The sequence below is a fragment of the Boeremia exigua genome, assembly GCF_020726555.1.
Source record: "Boeremia exigua strain MPI-SDFR-AT-0100 chromosome Unknown C7974scaffold_11, whole genome shotgun sequence".
NCBI lineage: Eukaryota > Fungi > Ascomycota > Dothideomycetes > Pleosporales > Didymellaceae > Boeremia > Boeremia exigua.
In genome coordinates, this window is record NW_025763528.1 from 238899 (window position 1) to 256977 (window position 18079).

The 18079-nt window shown below is 57.3% G+C and overlaps 8 protein-coding genes across 8 annotated transcripts; 5 read left to right on the forward strand and 3 right to left on the reverse strand.

The window, feature by feature from the left end:
* Positions 1-851: 851 nt before the first annotated feature.
* C7974DRAFT_43072 (uncharacterized protein) lies at positions 852-3454 on the forward strand. The gene is made up of 2 exons (XM_046144722.1): positions 852-2245; positions 2299-3454. Exons 1-2 carry the CDS (start codon positions 1048-1050, stop codon positions 3339-3341), a joined length of 2241 nt encoding a protein of 746 aa, XP_045993126.1. The 5' UTR covers positions 852-1047; the 3' UTR covers positions 3342-3454.
* A 680-nt stretch (positions 3455-4134) lies between these two features.
* On the forward strand, positions 4135-5630 carry C7974DRAFT_401606 (putative adipose-regulatory protein-domain-containing protein). The gene is made up of 2 exons (XM_046142621.1): positions 4135-4222; positions 4289-5630. The coding sequence occupies exons 1-2, from the start codon at positions 4151-4153 to the stop codon at positions 5537-5539; spliced, it is 1323 nt and encodes a 440-aa protein (XP_045993127.1). The 5' UTR covers positions 4135-4150; the 3' UTR covers positions 5540-5630.
* Positions 5631-5634: 4 nt separating this feature from the next.
* On the reverse strand, positions 5635-7160 carry C7974DRAFT_427327 (peroxisomal membrane anchor protein). Its single transcript, XM_046144559.1, has 3 exons — positions 7060-7160; positions 6763-7012; positions 5635-6714 (listed from the first exon to the last, which is right to left on the reverse strand). Exons 1-3 carry the CDS (start codon positions 7094-7096, stop codon positions 5883-5885), a joined length of 1119 nt encoding a protein of 372 aa, XP_045993128.1. The 5' UTR covers positions 7097-7160; the 3' UTR covers positions 5635-5882.
* Positions 7161-7919: 759 nt separating this feature from the next.
* Positions 7920-9509, forward strand: C7974DRAFT_401612 (uncharacterized protein). The gene is made up of 2 exons (XM_046142622.1): positions 7920-8053; positions 8100-9509. Exon 2 carries the CDS (start codon positions 8219-8221, stop codon positions 9344-9346), a length of 1128 nt encoding a protein of 375 aa, XP_045993129.1. The 5' UTR covers positions 7920-8053; positions 8100-8218; the 3' UTR covers positions 9347-9509.
* Positions 9510-9534: 25 nt separating this feature from the next.
* C7974DRAFT_474839 (uncharacterized protein) lies at positions 9535-11390 on the forward strand. Its single transcript, XM_046146619.1, has 2 exons — positions 9535-10404; positions 10460-11390. Exons 1-2 carry the CDS (start codon positions 10006-10008, stop codon positions 11330-11332), a joined length of 1272 nt encoding a protein of 423 aa, XP_045993130.1. The 5' UTR covers positions 9535-10005; the 3' UTR covers positions 11333-11390.
* A 32-nt stretch (positions 11391-11422) lies between these two features.
* C7974DRAFT_416474 (acetyl-hydrolase) lies at positions 11423-12886 on the reverse strand (the record flags this gene model as incomplete). The annotated part of the gene is made up of 1 exon (XM_046143986.1): positions 11423-12886. The coding sequence occupies one exon, from the start codon at positions 12884-12886 to the stop codon at positions 11423-11425; it is 1464 nt and encodes a 487-aa protein (XP_045993131.1).
* A 610-nt stretch (positions 12887-13496) lies between these two features.
* Positions 13497-14551, reverse strand: C7974DRAFT_319028 (cyclin-like protein; the record flags this gene model as incomplete). Its single annotated transcript, XM_046138687.1, has 2 exons — positions 13497-14189; positions 14237-14551. 2 exons carry the CDS (start codon positions 14549-14551, stop codon positions 13497-13499), a joined length of 1008 nt encoding a protein of 335 aa, XP_045993132.1.
* Positions 14552-17318: 2767 nt separating this feature from the next.
* Positions 17319-17755, forward strand: C7974DRAFT_416476 (uncharacterized protein; the record flags this gene model as incomplete). The annotated part of the gene is made up of 3 exons (XM_046143987.1): positions 17319-17353; positions 17449-17546; positions 17598-17755. The coding sequence occupies 3 exons, from the start codon at positions 17319-17321 to the stop codon at positions 17753-17755; spliced, it is 291 nt and encodes a 96-aa protein (XP_045993133.1).
* Positions 17756-18079: the final 324 nt, after the last annotated feature.

The following is an 18079-nucleotide window of genomic DNA, read 5'->3' on the forward strand; positions in this document are numbered from 1 at the left end:
GATATTGAGGATGTTCAGATGTGATGAAGGCACGGTTGCTGACGGAGTGCACCGCACAGCAGGTCAGCAAGGCAATCTATGCAGGCTGGTGTTCGCTGCAAGGATGCTTGTTCGTCGGCTTTGTGTTTCTGTGCTGGCCAATGGGAGCCCGCACTTCCGGACCTGATACTCTTTCGTAGCCCCGTTGCCTCATCGCTGCGTGTTTTCTGCAGTCCAAGGTTTGGCTGCTGTGGGGCATTCCTGCAGTGGGCACACGAGCTGCGCAGCGCCTTGTTCACGGTGCGATCAGTCTCTGACGCTTAAATCGATGGGGTGACACCGATGAAGTGGTTGCCTACAGGCTCTGGGTCAATGAGAGCGCTGGTCTTGCTCAAGCCTGCAGTGTGAGTCTTGCGGCCGCTTGATGCACAGGGGAGTCATCACATGTGGGTTGGTCGCTCTTTCCCGACCAGAGTGTTGGACCCCCCGGTCGTTCCTCACCGCTAGCCGCTTGGCGCTTGCAGTCTCCGCCCAAAAAATGTCGACTGCTCCTGCCCGCCCTTCTCTCCCCGCCTACACCAACGTCGTACAGGATTACTTCCAAAGACACCTTTTCAACATCATATCAATACCAATCTTCGTCGAGACAATGCCGCAGGCAATCGCTGAGTGCTAAATCCCTGGAGGGCTCGTGAAAGTTTGCGGGCCCTTCAGCCAGCTCAGGATATCTCAACCTCAACGACGACATACCCACGACTGCGTGAAGCACGTTCTGCTCGCAGCCGTTCCAAACATTGATAATTCGTCTGGCCTGCACTGAACACATACCGCATTTGTCAGTTCTGCCGGCTCAACCCTCGAACATCGACGAACCCGCCAAGGTCTCTACATAGTTGAAGAGCCTAGCAACCCAGTACACCATACCTGCAGTAAACGTAACGCTTTGACTCCTCCCGACTTTCCGAACACCGGCACTCTAAACTACATCTTATCCGACGCTTCCAGACGCCCCTCGATTTCGCCTTCACCCCCTCGAGCCTCCACCAGTCTAAAGGATTTCACTTCACCATGGCGCATATCGCAACTCCTCGAACGGTCTCGGGCGAACTCGGTGGAAAGCACCAGCAGCACAAGCTTATCCCCGACACTACCGCACAGCCCCGCTACAGCGTCCAACGAACTACGGGCAAGACCTCCACACCGAAAACCCTTCACTCCACTGAAGGACGTGGCGACGGGCAAGCTACCGGCGAAGAAGCGTCTGACGAAGACGAAGACGACGACAGTGCCACGTTACAAGATGACGACGAGACTGACGACGACATACCTGTCTCATACCGGGGTCGTGGGAAAGGAAAGGGCAAGGGCAAAGGCCCTGCCATCCGCATAGAGCCCGTCGACGATGATGAGACCGACAAGGACGACGATGAGATTTCCTCTAATGGAACTGGGCTTGTTCCCAGCAAACACCCAGTAAATCAATTGCTGATGCAGAACAAGAAGCGTACCTTCAGCAATCTCTCAAGCAAATCAGTTCTCTTTGGGGACGAGTCAATCGATCAAGAAGTATTCCCCAGGCGTAAGATGGCAAGAAAGCTTAGCAACATGGGCCCCAAGCCCTTACTAACCTACCAAGAGAGTGACACAAATGAGCACGCTATCGACAGCGACGATGAAGATTACAGCGGTGTCAATCTGATTCCTGATGACGATGAGTTTGACATGGAGGCGATTGAACAGCAAGAAGAGAACTTCATTACCCGAGAGCAGGAGCAGCAAGCAACTACTCTCCTTAACCAAATTCGTGATGCCCGTCGACTCAGCCTCGAGAGCTCTGCTAGTGATGACATCTTTGATGTCACTGGGCCTCTCGGCGAGTCTTATCTGACTAGTCTGGGTGACTATGGTTTCGCTCAATTCTTCGAACCAGAGGCTGTTCCAGCGTCTCCTGAGCCAGCTGCCAAGAGAAAGTACTCAGACAGCTCGACGAAGCGTGTCCGCTTTGACGACGAGGTTCAAGTATCAGAAGACTCCGAGTCTGAATCTTCAGAGCTTGACAGCAGTGTGTTTCCAGATCTGTTCCTTGAACAGGACAAATTGCCCCCTATTTTGACACAGCTGTTGGAAGCCGAGAATGAGGAAGACGGCGACGTAGGCTCTCCCATGTCCGATGCATCGTTCTGGGATTTCAATCACGACGAAGGACGTATCACACAAGCTGACGACTCTGATAACGAGTCGTCTGCCGGCTCTAGCGGCTACGAAAGTATGATATTGACCTGCTTTAGATTTGTTTCCGTCACTAACAACCTGCTGCAGCCGATGAGGGCGACACCACTGATGAGGAAGACTTCGGGTCGGACGTACCTCCCCAGACCCCTGTAACGAAGAAGTCCGTGCTGCAACAGCCGCAATCAGCACCAGGCTCTAGAGCGGGTACGCCAAAGCCTTTCGCCCGAAGCAACCGTCCCACAGGCCGTCAGATTCCGCCGATGAGGGGAGTCTTCATTCACAAGGAGTCAAACGCAGCCATTGCTATCACGAACAGAGCTACCAAGACCGTGACATTTTACCGTCCCCGTGCACAGGCTATTCCATGGATCCCTATCAACGGCACCCACAGCAGCACAAGCAGCACAGCCAACAACAGCCCCAGGGCCTCGCTTGCTCAATTCGCCAATGTTTCAGACAGCGAGGCTGAGGCCATGAACAACGCGCTCAACAGCACAGACATCATGCTGACTGGTGTCTTTGGCTCAGCCCCTGGCAACGAATACTTCTTCAACGACCACATTGGACCCCCGGAAGCATTCTATCCTTTTGTCAGCCTTGGATCTAATGGCAGCATGGAAGGTTTCGATGAGGATGACTACGAGTCTGAGGACTTCGAGGACGATCTTGACATTGGAGACTTCATGGACTTTGGCGACGATTCTGACAACAGCGGCATGGAGGATGATGGCGAGGAGACTGATGCGCCCACCACACCAGGTGCTTCTCAAAACAATGCCGCCCCGGCAGCCCCGGCCGAAGAGACACCGGGCACCCGCAAGAGGACCACATCGGACGTCATGCTCGAGCACTTCGACCGCGGCGTCGTCACGGCTTTCCGCAACAACCAGAACCGCTTCCGCGATGTGGCTTCGCTGCCCTCTGACCCCACAGCCCGCAATGCTGCCTCGCGTCCAGTCCGATCTGGCAAGTCTGCCGATGCTCTCATCACCCCTCTTCGCAAGCGGTCCAAGTCGAACAGGATGGCAAAGTCGCAGGTCTCACCACTTGCCAGTGCCGGAAAGTCGCATGGCTCGATGGCCGCGCCCCGCCGCCCACCCCCGAGAATGGGCACCTTTTCTAAAGCGTAAACACCACAGAGTCAGACCGTGGAGAGCTAAAGAAAAACGAGGAAGATCTACGGAGGATGTGCGGGCACCTAAACCAGACGTCCTAACGACGCTACGATATCTACGACAATTTCCCTTTCTGCCCCGGCTTGTTTTACTATGGACCGATGCGTTTGCATATCTACCAAAAGTTCATCGGCACGGTCGTCTGTGACGGTCTCGATCAAAAGTTGGAAGAGGTCAAATTCTAGCGGCAGGGCGATTCGTCTGTTTTCTTTTCACTTCTCATGTAGCCTCTGGGGCGTCCTCTCTCTAGCTTTCCTGCTTTCCGTACGTTTATTCGTCTTCTTCGAGACAGACGATGTTCTGGATGATACCACATGTTTTCACGATCTGCCGGGTTCTGCTTCCTCTGGCGTTCAGATCTGCGGCCAGGCAAGCTGCGGGACTTAGAGGTTGAGGAATCACTTCCGGGCGTTGGGTCGTAGGTTGTCTGGGTTTCCTTCGGCGTTCGGGGTGCAGGGTTTTGGCTTTCCTGTAGGATCAAGCCGATAGTTCTGTAGTTAATGAGTCGTGTTATGCAATCTGATCGACATGCATGAGACACCGCGCGAGTGAGGACATGAGCGCCATGCTTGTCTGTCGCGAATAGATTAATCGTGCACAAGCCTCCCGTTCTCGTTGTCCCTGCAGGATCGTTGTGGTGTCTCCTTGGCAGTGAAGATGCACCTGCATTAGCGTGCTGCACTGTACGCAGCTCGCGAAACACCGACGTCACTAGTTAGTCGATTTCATGTGATGCTCGACATTCCGTCACAACACCCCACAATATGGAGGTGTCGGTCAGAGACGACTCGAAGGACGAGCATACCGAGCAGAAGTCGCTTGTTCAGACTGCCACGGTACATCTTCTTCACGTCCCTTCAGCTTTGTAAGCTTTTACACGATCACGCACTAAACGCTCTCAGAATGCACTCCTCTTCCCTCTACGTGTCGCGACCTCTCCACCTCTCCTCCGAACCTATCTACGCACGTTCCTCCTCTGCGTGGCCTCGAGCATTCTCTTCGCCTTTGCCGTGATCGCATACACGTCGTTTTACTACTCCTACATCCCCATCCGCGGCATCTCGGTACCTGTATACCTACAGTTCGACCATGGAACCACGCCTGTCTCGCTGTTCAGCGACTCGAGCAGAGCCTTCGGCCAGGAAACGCAGAAGTGGCCGCACGCCATCACTGGAATCCAAGGATTGGTGAACCGCCAGAAGTACGACGTCAGCGTGGAGATGGTCGTGCCGAGAAGCAGATCCAACCTGCAGACCGGAAACTGGATGGTCGACCTCTCTCTGCGCGGCCCCTCGCCCTCCGCCTCGTCGAGCATCAAAAGCATCCTCGGCTGGGACGACGACGCGCCCACCCCCTCGTCCCCCGAAGCCACCGCAGCACCCGCGACAAAGCCGCCCGTCCTCGCACACTCCCGCCGCCCCGCAATCCTCACCTACCGCTCCTGGCCCACCGAGCACCTGTACCGACTTCTGCGCCTGCCGCTCTACCTCACCGGCTTCGGCACCGAGAGCGAGACCCTGCACATCAGCATGCTGGAATCGGCGTCCTTCGCGACCGCGGTCCCGGCCTCGCTGCGCCTCGAACTGCGCAGCAAGACGCCGCTGGAAGTGTACAGCGCGCGGGTGTGCATCACGGCGCGGCTGGAGGGGCTGCGCTGGCTGATGTACACGCACCGGCTGCTCAGCGCGGTGCTCTTCGTGGCGCTGTTCTGGGGCACGGAGATGGGCGTTGTAGTCGTGACGTGGGGGGTCGTCGGGCTGCTGTTCTCCTCCGCCTCGCCAGACGACGCAGCCAGACCCGGGGTCAAGAAGGAAGACCGTCACAGCGAGCCCGGCACGCCCCTCAGCGACACCGAGCACACGTTCCCCTCGCTCTCGGGGCACGCGCCGCTGCGCTACGTGTCCGCGTCGGAGAAGGCGAAGGACGAGCCGAGCGAGCCGCGGCTGGAGGATATTCCGCTGAGGGAGGATGCGGAGGCGGATGACGAGGAGGACGACTTCGTGCTCGAGGAGCCGGTGCCCAAGATTGAGCAGGCGGTGTTTACGGATTCTGGGCTGGGGACCGGTATGGATAGCGAGCGTGACAGGGAGCGGGAGCGGGTTAGGAGAAGGGGGAGCGGGAGGAGCAGGGGCAAGGATGAGGGTGATCGGTAGAGGTGTTTTGTGATTGATTTGATGGAGGGAGACACGGGAGGGGGGTGCGAGGTGGAATGGGTGTGTGGGTGTGAGCATGACGCACGTGAGGGGTGGGCAGATATTGTGCATGGCAAGAGTGTACATTTACATTTCCAACGCCCCTAAGTGATACAGGCATCGTCACAGCATGTCTCAGACACTGCACTCCCTCAGATCAAGTGGGATTGCTTCGTCTCCCGTCTCTCTTCCCCCAAGCCGGCGTCTCCAGGCTTGCCCCCAGCTGCATGCACCGTCGTTTTCGCTCACGGGCGATTTTCCCCTCCCTAGGCTCAGCCGCACCTATCATCTCGCCCCAGGTCGCCTACGAGCTAGGGCTCGCCTCAACAGTGCCGCTCTCAGACGTATCCTTCTTCGCCTCCTCACTCTTCTTCGCCGCGGCCATCTGCCACGCCGGGATCGCAGCGCGACCCTGTGATCCGCGCCATGACTGCACGGGCTTGTCTGCGGGGGTGGACGCCGGCGCACTACCGTTGACGGCGCCTGTGCTCGCGCCGCCGGGCATCGCAGGGGTGGGCTGGGATTCAGGTGCAGGCTGCGCGGCGGGCGCCGGGGGCGCTGCAGCAGGCGTGCTCGTGCCGTTTGTGGGCGCGGGGGACGGTGCCTGCTGGCTCTGCATACCGTAGTAGGGCGCGGTGGGGGCGCGGGGTACGGGCGCGGGGGCAGGCGCGCTCATGCGGTTCCCAACGAGGGTCTTGAGGCTCTTGAGCTCGGTGGAGAGTTCCTTGAGTCGGTTGTCGGTGGCCTCCTTCTGGGCGTCGAGGGCCTTGGGGATCAGGTCGCGCAGCCCTCGCACGTCGTCTTCGATTCTGCGGTTGTCGTCGCCCTGGCGCTTGGAGCTGTCTTTGAGCGCCGAGAGCACGGACTCGACTTCGCCGAGCGTGTTATCTAGGCGCAAGGTGCGTGCTTCTTCGCTGGCCTTGAGGGCTGTGGTGTCGGTGCTCAGTTGCTCCAGCAGGTCGAAGGCGCGCTTGAAGGACTCGTCGACGGAGGCTTTGTCTTGCTCGAGTTGGGGGGCGGTGGGGGGCGAGATGATGGGCAGGATGTAGCGCTTTGCGGTGAAGTAGAGACCGTAGCCTACGCCGCCCATGACCGTTGCCATGATGAAGTAGTCGCGCCAGTCACGTTTCGGTGGTCTATATCCATGTCAGCTGATATTCGAGACTGATAACCACTGTACGTACTCTGGGGGCGGCTGCTGCGGCCAATACTGTGGAGGGTAGCCGCCGCCATACCCTGGGGCTGCAGGCGGTGGGCGATATGCATTGTTGGGCGGGGACGAGTACTGCGGTGGTGGCGACGCAGGCAGGCTCGGATCGTCTGATGCGGCGCGCGCAAGCGAGACGTCAATCTCTTCTTGTGTGAGGTTCTTCGACTGCAGAAAGGCAATGCGCTTCTCAACCGGGGCGTTGGCGACCGACGGGTCCTGGAGGACTATGGCATGTCAGCGTTGACTTCACGAGGGTCAGATGAGGTCATACAGGACACCGCCGATGTTATGAGATCCTCGCGGACCATGCTGGCTACCTGTCGCGCTGCACTGGCGGCATGCGCATGTGAGGGATGGATGAGCAGCAGAGTCGCGGGTTGATGACCGAAACCTAGAGGCGGCTACCCGTGCCTCGGCTCTTCCGCACGTCGGCGCTGCGACGGCCTCACGTGCCACGGAAGCTATTGCCCACTTCGTCTCACCTACGCGAGCATGATAACAACACCACAATCTTCGAGACTGTTTGGCCCAAAATTTTGCAAAGCCTACACAACGAGTAACGTGACAGAAAGAGACGGTGATCCATGCAAATACTCTGAGAGCTGCTCACCGTCGCTTTCTTCGGAACACTCATGTCTGAACCAAAATTCGGACGAGAGTTTATTATAGCCAACTTTTTGGTATACTGATGTTAGGGTTAACTGAACCCAACTTGTAAAAATCCGCTCCTAGAATATCAGGTAGGCTTACTGGTAACGATGTCCCTTCACTTTTGGTTCGTTTCTGCATTTTACATTGTGTGCTATATCAAAGTGCAGCACAATGTCTTTCACTTCTTCAAACATTGTCTCACTCAAGACTTCCACCTGTATACTTCGCAACAATGGCGAATCAAACAAACGCAGCCAGCTCGCGCAGTGTATACTCCACTCCCGCATTCCCTCTTCCCCACCCTCACACAAGATATACCATGGCGCCTACAACATATCCGCGCCCACTGGCTAAGCCAGCTCAAGTATATTTTGTAGAACACGGACTTTGTATACCAATCTTCAGATTTGGGAAGAAGCGCCTGACTCGATTAGCCGAAGAGCTTGCCACGAGGAGCAAGGACTCTCTGACTGTGATTGTAGACGGCTATATCGACGATCAGAGCCAGGCACGAAGGGTGATCAAGACCCTGATCAACAAGACTGCAGTCGCAGAATGGATCGAGAGGGCCGAGACGCTCGCCTTCGGTCCACATCCTGAGACTAAGCTGCCTTGTAAGTTAATTCTTCGCAAATATGACATGACTACTGACGCCTCTAGCAACGAAGAAGGCAGACCTAATAGAGGCACTGTGTCTCAAGCCACCGCCCTCAGCAAAGGGAGGCAAAGCGGCGCGAGATGCACCAGCACGCAAGAGACCCGTGCCCAAAAAGGCAGCCATGCCTACTGAAGAGAAGCCAGTCGCACAGTCAAGTGCGGCTCTTCCTCCAAAAAATGCCGTACCGAAGCCGGCACGGAAGCGAAACTCGGTTGACATACAAACCAAGGCTCCGCCGGTGACGCAGAAGGCGAGCAAGCGTGGCCATGACAGCGCAGCCGCTCCAACAGAACCCGAGCAAACGCCGGCAAAGAAGAGGAGGATTGAGGCCCCTTCTTCGAAGAATTCCTCCGCGCCACAGATGCGCTTGACTCCTCTGGAAGCCCCAGTCGTAGGGAGAGTAACCCCCGCTGCGAAGATGGGCAAAAAGGACGGCGCAGCCGCGCCAACAGAAGCTGAGCAAACGCCAGCAAAGAAGAGGAGGGTTGAAGCCCCTTCGATTAAATCCTCTGCGCCACAGATGCGCCCGACCTCCCTGGAAACCCGTGTTGCGAGGGAACATGATAACGCAGCAACCTCGCTAGCAGCTAAACAAGCTCCAGCGAAGAGGACGGTCGACGCCGCTTCCTCGACCACACCTAATGCGCCTCCGATGAGCACACCTGTGCTCCTGGTGGCTCCTGTTGAAACGAAAGCGGCTCCCCCTTCGAGCTTCCCTCCAGAGCAAGCGGCCCCAATCCAAGAGAGTCTGGTAGAGGTGACTCAGGGTCCAGTACTCGTGAACAACCACGCAGAGGCCCAAGAGGAGACGGAGCTCGGTCAGGATCCCTCCACTATCGTCGAGGAGACCCTAACCACACCTGACCACAACATTGGCGCATGTCCTCAGCGCGAGCCCCCGGAAGAGCGCTTCCTCAAGCCCGGACGCCACGGTAGACATGGTGATTTTACAGACGACCCGGATCTGCACACTGGCCGTGGGCATCAGGTCAACCCAGTAGATCTGAAGCAGAGGCGTGCGTTCGAGGCCAAGTATCGCGCTTTTCATCGAATGTGGCCATACTGGCCCTATGTAGACCAGGAGAAGAGGTGGCTCGGGTCACAGCATGCTCAAGGTAAGAAGGAGCTGGACGAGGCGGAGAGGGGTATGAGGGTATACAGGGAGAAGTATCAGGGAGAGCTCGTGGGACATTTGTGGCCGTGTGGATGTGTAGTTCCGCGGGACGGAAACGAGTCGGAGGAGGATTAGATACAAAGACATCTAGCGAAAAGCACGCAGATCAGGGCATACATACCTTATTATCAACGCTCATGTCCGACGTGACAAACCATTCTGTGTAGTAGCAGCAGCTTGGTATCGCCTTGGCAGCCAAGCACCTTCTTATCACCATTCCCGACCCCGCATCGTCATGGCAGAGCTTCCGAGCCTGCCCGCCTCCCACTTTTGCACCGCAGCTCGTCAACGGCGCCCCAGAACTCGCAATACCGGGCCCTTGGCAGGTCTTGGGTGTACGCACTTCAACCCACTGCTTTGCACTCGCGTTATACACCCGTGCAGCAATTGAGCCAATGCGTTGCCATGAGCACGTTGACGTTGACAGTATTCGGTTGTCCTATTAGGCTACAATATATAAAAATGAATGTAAGTTGAGGTTGACGTGCGGAAACAGCAACGATGTACCATCTAGAAAGCCAAGCTCACTACGCCAATCCATGCCCAAAGATCACCTAAGTACTATCGCAGCACCCCACTGGTGACCCCAGCCGACGTATGACGACTATTTCCAGGACTGCAGGTCAACCCGGAAAGAGCCCCATAATGGTGAGCTACGAAAAATAGTATAAAGAGCACACCAATGGCTTCTCTGACTGCCTCCAACGTTGACCTCTTGCTCGACTTCCGACATCATGGCGCTTCTGAAGTCTCTCGTCGGTCTGCTGGCCATTCCTCTGGTATGTGCGGCGCCTCAAGCACAGAGCCAGTCTTCCAGCTCAGTAGCTACCGCTAGCGCATCGAGCGCTGCTGCAGACCCGTCGTCGACTGCCTCGCCCGATCCTCTGAGCACGGAAGAGACAGAGGCTCTGTTCCAGCTGCACGAGGATCTGGTCAACATCCCGTCCATCTCAGACGACGAGATCGAGTGCGCAGAGTGGCTGGAGGAGTACCTGAGCGCGAAGGACTACTATGTCGAGCGCGTCCCCGTGACCGCGGGAGCTGAGGGCCGGTTCAACGTCTTTGCGTATCCCCAAGCCATTCGCGACAATGGCAGCTGGCCTGAGGTTCTTGTCACCAGCCACATCGACACTGTGAGTTGCCACCTATCCCGGCGTAAAAACGACAGTCCCCACTAACGGACCCCAGGTCCCTCCCTTCATCCCCTTTGAGACCCGCGAGGAGAACGGCACAACGTACCACTTCGGCCGCGGCAGCGTCGACGCCAAAGGCGCCGTAGCCCCCATGCTGATCGCGACCGAGAAATTCCTCGCCGCCCGCAGCGCCCCTGCCTCCATCGGCCTGCTCTTCGTCGTCGGCGAGGAAACCGGCGGCGACGGCATGCAAGCCTTCGCCCAGTACGCCGCCAACACGACCTTCCGCGCCGCCATCTTCGGCGAGCCGACCGAGAGCAAGCTCGCCAGCGGCCACAAAGGCGCCCTCGGCCTGACCCTCAGCGTCCAGGGCCGCTCCGCGCACTCCGCGTACCCCCAGTTGGGACTCAGCGCGATCAACTACCTGTCCGAAGCCATCGTCGCCCTCAACAGCCTCGAGCCCGCGCTGCCCCGCAGCGACGTCCTCGGCCCCTCGACGCTCAACGTGGGCACTGTGCGCGGCGGCGTCGCAACGAACGTGCTCGCGCCCAACGCGACAGCCGGGGTCTCGATCCGGATAGCACGCAGCGAGAACGGGTCCGTGGAGGTCGTGCGCGACATGATCGCGGGGATGCTGGCGCCGATTATCCAGGAAGTCGAGGCGCGCAACGGGTCCTTCAATGCGACCTTCTCGAGCGCGTTCTATCCCGCGCAGATCCTGGACACGGGCGTGGCCGGGCTGCAGGAGGCGCCGGTGTTCTACGGCACGGATATCCCGTCGCTGCCGCAGGTGGGGCTGCGGTATCTGTATGGCGCGGGCACGATCGAGGTCGCGCATACGCCGGACGAGCAGTTGCCGCAGGACGAGCTGGTGCAGGCGGCGGAGGCGTATGGGTTGATTCTGCGGCATTTGTTTCCGGAGAACTAGATCTCGTTGGTAGTTAGGTCTGCGGTGCGTGGACCGGCTGGAATCAAAACGTGTATTTGACAAACGTTGTCTATGTACGGGTATATGCATCTACAACATCGGCCGCTCCGCTGCCGGCTCCATCCCCCTCCTGAACTTCGCCTCGATGCGCTCCCTCCCCTTCCTCATATACTCCGCCACCTGCTCGTCCGTCAACTCCGTCAACCTCCCAACATCCATCTCGCTCCTCACCAGCGTCTTCGCCTCAATAAACACCCCATTCGTCTGCACCCCCTCCTGCCCCACGACGCCCCGACAAAACCCCGCAAACTCCTCAAAATGCACCGGCGTCCCCGGATTCGCCTCCAGCAACATCGCGAAACAGTGCGGCATGGCCTCGAACTCGCGCCACACAACCGGCACCCCCTGGCGCGCCGCGCGCCGCGCCAGCACCGCAGCCTCGTCGCGCATGATCTCCTGCCCGACACTAAAGAACAGCGGGGGTGACGCAGACCAGTCGCGCGCCGCCAGTGGCGACACGAGCGCGTGCCCCAGCGCGGCGGCCTCGCAGTACAGGTCCGCGCGCGGCGGGCTCGCGGGCCACTTCTCGCAGGGAGGGAAAGAGCGCTTCTCCGTCTGCGAGGGGGGCGGGAGGTAGTCGAAGGTCACTGCGGCTTCGATGCTGGGCAGGCTGCGCGAGATGTCGAGCCACGGGGAGGCGAGCGCGGCGCCGGCGGGCAGCGGGATGGGGACTTGCTTGCCGTGGAACCGGACGGTGGGGATGGTGCCCGGCGAGCGCCGGTGTAGGTGTAGGAGGAGTTGCAGCAGCGCTGTGCAGCACGTGCCGCCGGCGGAGTCACCCCCAAAGACGATTTCTGACGCGGGGACGGCGGCGTGAGGCGCTGAGGGGGGCGGGTACAGCAGCGAGAGATACGCGGTCAGGCAGTCGAGGAGGGCGGCAGGGAAGGGGTTCGCGGGAGCGAGGCGGTATCGGACATTGAAGACGCGGCCGCCTGTCTCCTTTGCGAGGCGGGCGGTAGTCGGGCGGCAGGTGGCGGGGTCAAGAAGGTACATTGCGCCGCCGTGGAAGTAGAGGAGGGTGACTTTGGACGTGACTTCTTGCATGAGATTGGCGTAGTCTTGCTTCTCATCTCGGTCGGAGGGCTCAGGGGCCTTGGGGTCGGGGGCAGAGTCGCGGTATCCGTTCCATTCTGCTTCTAGGGGTGCCGAGTCGGGCTTCGTCCATTGCTCCTCTCCTGTGCCCATTTCGTCGATCGCTTTGAAGAGCAGTTGCCGCACATCATCTTCCTCCGGCATCTCCAGCTTCACTCTGCTGACCCAGATGTTTCCCTTGATCCCGGGGTCTCTTGTAGTAAGGCGCTGGACTTTTGAGATTGATGTCGGCGCAGAGTTGGGGCCGATCATGTCACGGAGGATGTTGATGGTGAGCTCTGTCCGGAGATCCCATTTTGAGGATGTGGCGGATTGACCGATGGTGTGCCAGAGTGCCGTTTTGAGCATGAACGGCACCTTCGGCACAAGGAGTTTCAGCATCGCTGAAGGTGTGGCGTCCATGGTGACTTGTAGTCGTGAAAGACTGTGATTCTCCTGCGAGGTGGAAGGTGAAAAACTGTGTGAAACGCCTAAGTCGAAAAACAACGCACAGGCAGCAAAAGAAACGTAGGAAACGTGACAGGACGTTGATGTTGACGTCGACAAGTCGATCATTCTGGCGCGTGAATGGAGCCGAGGCTGCACCTTCTGCGGGTTGTGATTGGCTGCCAGATACGGTAAATACGACATGACTTGGATCTGGTGTTGTGCATTCAGAGTCTCCAGGCAAGCAGCAAAAAACACATAGTATCATGAAAGCGATGAGTTATGAAAATAAACATGGAATATCAATAACCTGAACCAATGAGCTCAGGGGTATCTTTACGCTCATTCGCCTAACGCCAGCTGCTGTGCTCAAACGTCAGAACATCGTGAGATCTTCTTAATGATCCGAGCGGACTTGAAAAGGAGGTGTCGGGTTGGCCGCTACAACAGGCGCAGCGTTCTTCGACCTGTCAGTCGAACGGCACCAGAAATGACACCAGCCGTGGCTGGTGCAGCGCGGGCACATCAGCTGTGAGGACTCAGTGCCGGGTGGGAGACGCGCCGTGCCATAGGTGCTTGTAGGCTTCTAGCCGTCTAACTCGCCCTCCTCGCTACCTCGCTCAGTCGCGTTGCCGGCGCCGTTTGCAAAGGACTGATTTTGACTCGAGTCCTGCCCGGTCATTTGCACACCCTCCATGCTCCGTGGTGTGTCGCCAAAGTCGATGCCGTCTTCAGGTGTTCTTAGCCCAGAATACTTATTCATGTCTTCGTCCTTGTCAGGCGATCTCTCGTATATGTCTGCCATGAGGTTGCAGGCTCGTCTGATGTCGCCCAGCTTGACGTGCTGGACCTCCCACCATGGCTTGCCGTCGTCGTCTTCCAGGGTGACCTCAGCCATGCGAGCGCCGCAGTATAGCGATGCCGCTGCGATGGCCCTCGAGTCAAACAGGAGGCACATTTGTGTGAGAGCAGAGTCGGCCAGGAACGCCCAAGCGGAGTTGCGCAGCTTCTTATTATGCTCAACGCCGTAGTACTTCATCATGTCGTACATGGTCTTGTATGGCGATTCAACATTCAGATCGAAGCACAGGCTCTCCAGCACCACGTCCTCGCTGTACAGGATTGTGTCGCGCCACTTCCAGAAGTCCTTGGTCTGTTCGTCGACCAGCTTATTTGGGTCCTTGAGCGCAACGCGCACACATGCTACGACGAGTTCCTTCATCTTACGGCAGTTCTCCTCGACCTTGGTGGCGAGAAAAAGGGCGGTTGCAGCGACTTGCTAATCACATGTTAGTCAGGCCTAGCATCTGCAAGCTCAGTTCTTACATAATGATGGAGTGGTTTGTAGCCGGGCTTCGGCTTCAAGCTGCACCGCATGAGGTACCGGTTGAAAAAGACGGCGGCTGTGCTGAGGGTCGTCTGCGGCAGTTTGAGCATCATGCCCACCTGCAAGATGAAGTTGACGCCTTTCCGCCGCAGCATGCGCTCTTCCTCTATTGCCATCCCGTCTAGTATCGAGGGCGCGTGTGCGAGCTCATCTTCGACGTAGATCCATTGTAGCTCTGCCTCCACCACGGCTGGCGGCGGCGGGCGCGGGCGTTCACGTCTTGGCGGCTGTGGTGTGCTTGCTGCTGGTACCATCGCCAGATCTTGTCGCGAGATTGGACGATCTGCGATGCGCTGTCGTCAAGGGCCTATCCGGCGCAAAGCGGCTGTCCGGCGGTCGTCTAGGAAGCGGCCGTCTGTAGTTCAAGTGGGCGAAAGTCTAATTTGTGGCGATGTGTCGTTGTAGGGCGCGGATGGTAGCGGGGTTTTGTTGCGTGGTGAAGGAGTTAAGGTGTCAGTGCTCTCTTCCGCGGCGATCGAGCAAGGGTCGATGCCAAGGCGAGGCTGGACGGCGTTGACCTCAGCGCCACAGCGACCCGCAACGTCCGCTGCATCAACGTCGTGCTTCCGCGCGACTACAGCCTGAGCGCACCCGTACAGGACGGCGAATGTATAGACGACAAGGTACGCATGACTAGCACGTCAGATTCGCTGCGAGCTTCTGAACATATCGAGCGACATCTGCACTGGACTGACTGAATTCCAAGCGCTGCATCGTTGAATGCAGTGCGTCAAAGGTACTGTAGTCCCGTCACGATTGGTGTCGAGTGGATACAGATGCTGTGGCTGCACGGCGCGCAGTTGCAGAGTTCACGTGCACTGCACGGAAAGTTCATGAACTGCGCGGAAGGTTCAGTCGTGGGTTCATGAACTGCACGGCGCTAGTTGGTGAACTGCACGAGAGGTTCAAGAGGTTCATGGACTGCACGGAGGTTCACGGAGGTTCAGCCGGAGGTTCACGCCACACTGCACCGGAGGTTCATGAAGTAGTGCACCGGAGGTTCATGAACTGCACGGCAGGTTCAGCCGGAGGTTCACTTGCAGTGCACCGGAGGTTCACGAACTAGTGCACGGAGGTTCATGAACTGCACGGAGGTTCATGAACTGCACGGAGGTTCATGGAAGGTTCAGCCGGAGGTTCATGAACTGCACGAGAGGTTCACGGAAGGTTCAGCCGGAGGTTCATGAACTAGTTCGTGAACTGTACAAGAGGTTCATGAACTGCACGGCACGAGTGGAAAGCTCACGTGCAGTGCACCAAAAACCTCGAATGAGCTGCACGCCACCGATAGGAAGTTCACGCACTGTGTGGAAAGCTCGCGTGCACTGCACCAGCGGTTCACGACCGCACCAGAGGTTCACGACCGCACCAGAGGTTCACGACTGCACGGGAAGTTCATGAGCTGCTCTAACGTGTAGGGAAGCTCACATACACTGCACGGAATCTCCAGACGAACTGCACTGCACGGAAAGAAAGTTCATGAACCGGGTAGGAGGTTCATGTGCACTGCACTGAGAGTTCATGAACTGCGTGGAAGGTTCGTGTGCACTGCGCGGGAAGTTCATGAACCACCCAGGTGCACTTGATTTGCACGGCCCAGATAGGAAGTTCAATTGCTTCCTTTGGTGTGAGTCGTGCGTGAACTTCCCTAAATGGCGGTGTTCGCGTGAACTTCCGCTTTCGGTAGTTCAGCCGTCGTGAGCCTCCCAATCGGGCGTGCACATCTGTTTTGGGCGGTGCAGACCACGTGCATGTTCCGATTGAGCGTAAGCGTCCGCTTTAGGATAGTGGTGAACTACCACTTTGGGGATAGTGGTGAACTACCGCTTTGGGGATAGGCGTGCACTTCCGAACTGCGCGGCCCAGACAGGAAGTTCACGAACTGCACGGCATGAACAGGAAGTTCACGAACTGTATGGAAGCTTCAATCGAGCAGCTCCCCACTACACCGTGCAGTTCACCGCACTCAGCCGTGCAGTCTATCGCGCACCCAAAAAGTTCTCTGCGCTGCGAGTTACCTCACACTTACGTGAGTTGATCGCCAGACTATTGGACAGTATCAACAGCATGAATCCTTGCGCGTCTTTACCGACACTGGCCATGCCTTCATGCCAGAATGGCGCGATGACGCGGTGCAGGATGCTCGTCTCACTTGACCCGAAGTGGAAGTCCAAGTGCTTTTCTCAACGTCACGACTCGACGCGCGACCGTGTTCACGCGTCGCGCCAACGTCAAACCCAGCCCGCCGACCACTCTTTCAGCCTCCCTCGCACGTCGGTTGCCGGGCCACGCTCCGATGCCATCGAGAAAGTCGATCCTGCACCATCGGCAATCTCAGAATCGTGTTTGGCCCCACAGTGTCCCTGACGCTAACCTTTGCTCGGTGCGTGTTGACGTCTGTAGAAATTGTTCGGCTTCGATGATGTTGCGTTGCGATATACGAGCTTGGGAGTGCGGACCTACCTACCCGATTGCACTCGCTGAGACCCTCGTCAGTGAATGGTGATTGCATATTACGGTCAAGAGCAACGAACGAATGCGTGCTGTACATGTACAACTTCGATACCACGAGAATCACCATCATGTCTGCCCAAAGATCACCATGGCAATCGTACGCTATGACGCAGAACCTGCCTCCGTAAAACAAAGACCACTGCAGCTATGGTAGCTCCCGCTCTAGCCACGATCCTTTCTCCTGGATCGCCATGTGTCTATCCACTTGCGGTAGTCCCTGAGACCGTGTGGCTGGCACGGCGTACCACGCCTACCTTCCCTTCACATATCATGCTGTCATGATCTAAATCGCATGGATACTGACAATTGAGCCTGGGGCACTGACGACAAAGTTGACCTGTACATTCTGATAGGCATGACGTACACTCACATGCTGTCTCAATACTTAATCTGCATCGTCCACCTCTCTACCTCAGTATCAAGTCCAATACCATCCACATCTTCCACACATTTCGATTCAAGCAAATCCCAAAGTCCACTCTACATCAACACCTCCACGCAATCACAATGGGTTCCGAGCAAGAGAAGGGTTACGAGAGCCGGTATGTCATCCATACTACGTCTTTTCACTTCACAGAACATGCTTCCAGCTCGACGTCCGCACACTGCACTCAGAGACATCGCTGACATACTACAGCACCGGCCAGAGCGAGATACCCGTCCTCAAGGACGACATCCCCATCGAGAACACCGAATACAACGACCGCGAGGCCGCAGACTCCGACAGGCAACTCGGTATGTCATATCTCGATTTCAACACATCTGTCAGTTGCTAACCCACATCAGAGCGTGACGAGAAGGATGCCATTGACGAAGGCAACATCCTGAACGAGCGCACACGTGGCGCCACGAAGGAGTCTGGCACCTACACTGAGCCTGGTGATGATGAGGGTCTTGAGGCTGCTCTTCAAGACAACGACGGTACATCTTCCGGCCGTCAGTGAAGATCGAGCACTTAGTTATGTAGTCTACAGCGTTGTTTAATAATATATCAATTTGTTGTCTACCTTTGACTTAACTTCGCCTGTGTCAATCTTACTTGTGCATCATGTCACTTGACCACCAAACTGTTGGCTTCATCCTGAATGCGAATTTCGACATGCGTGTACATGCCTCACCCAGCGTCCTTTAGAGCAAAGGCCTACGCATGATAAGGTCTCAAAGAGCACTTCCTCGTTGGACAGCAGAAGTTGGCACAAGACCTGTGCCTCCCCGGAGGCTGTCGAGTCCACTGCCACCAACATTACATAGATTCTTGCCACGTATAG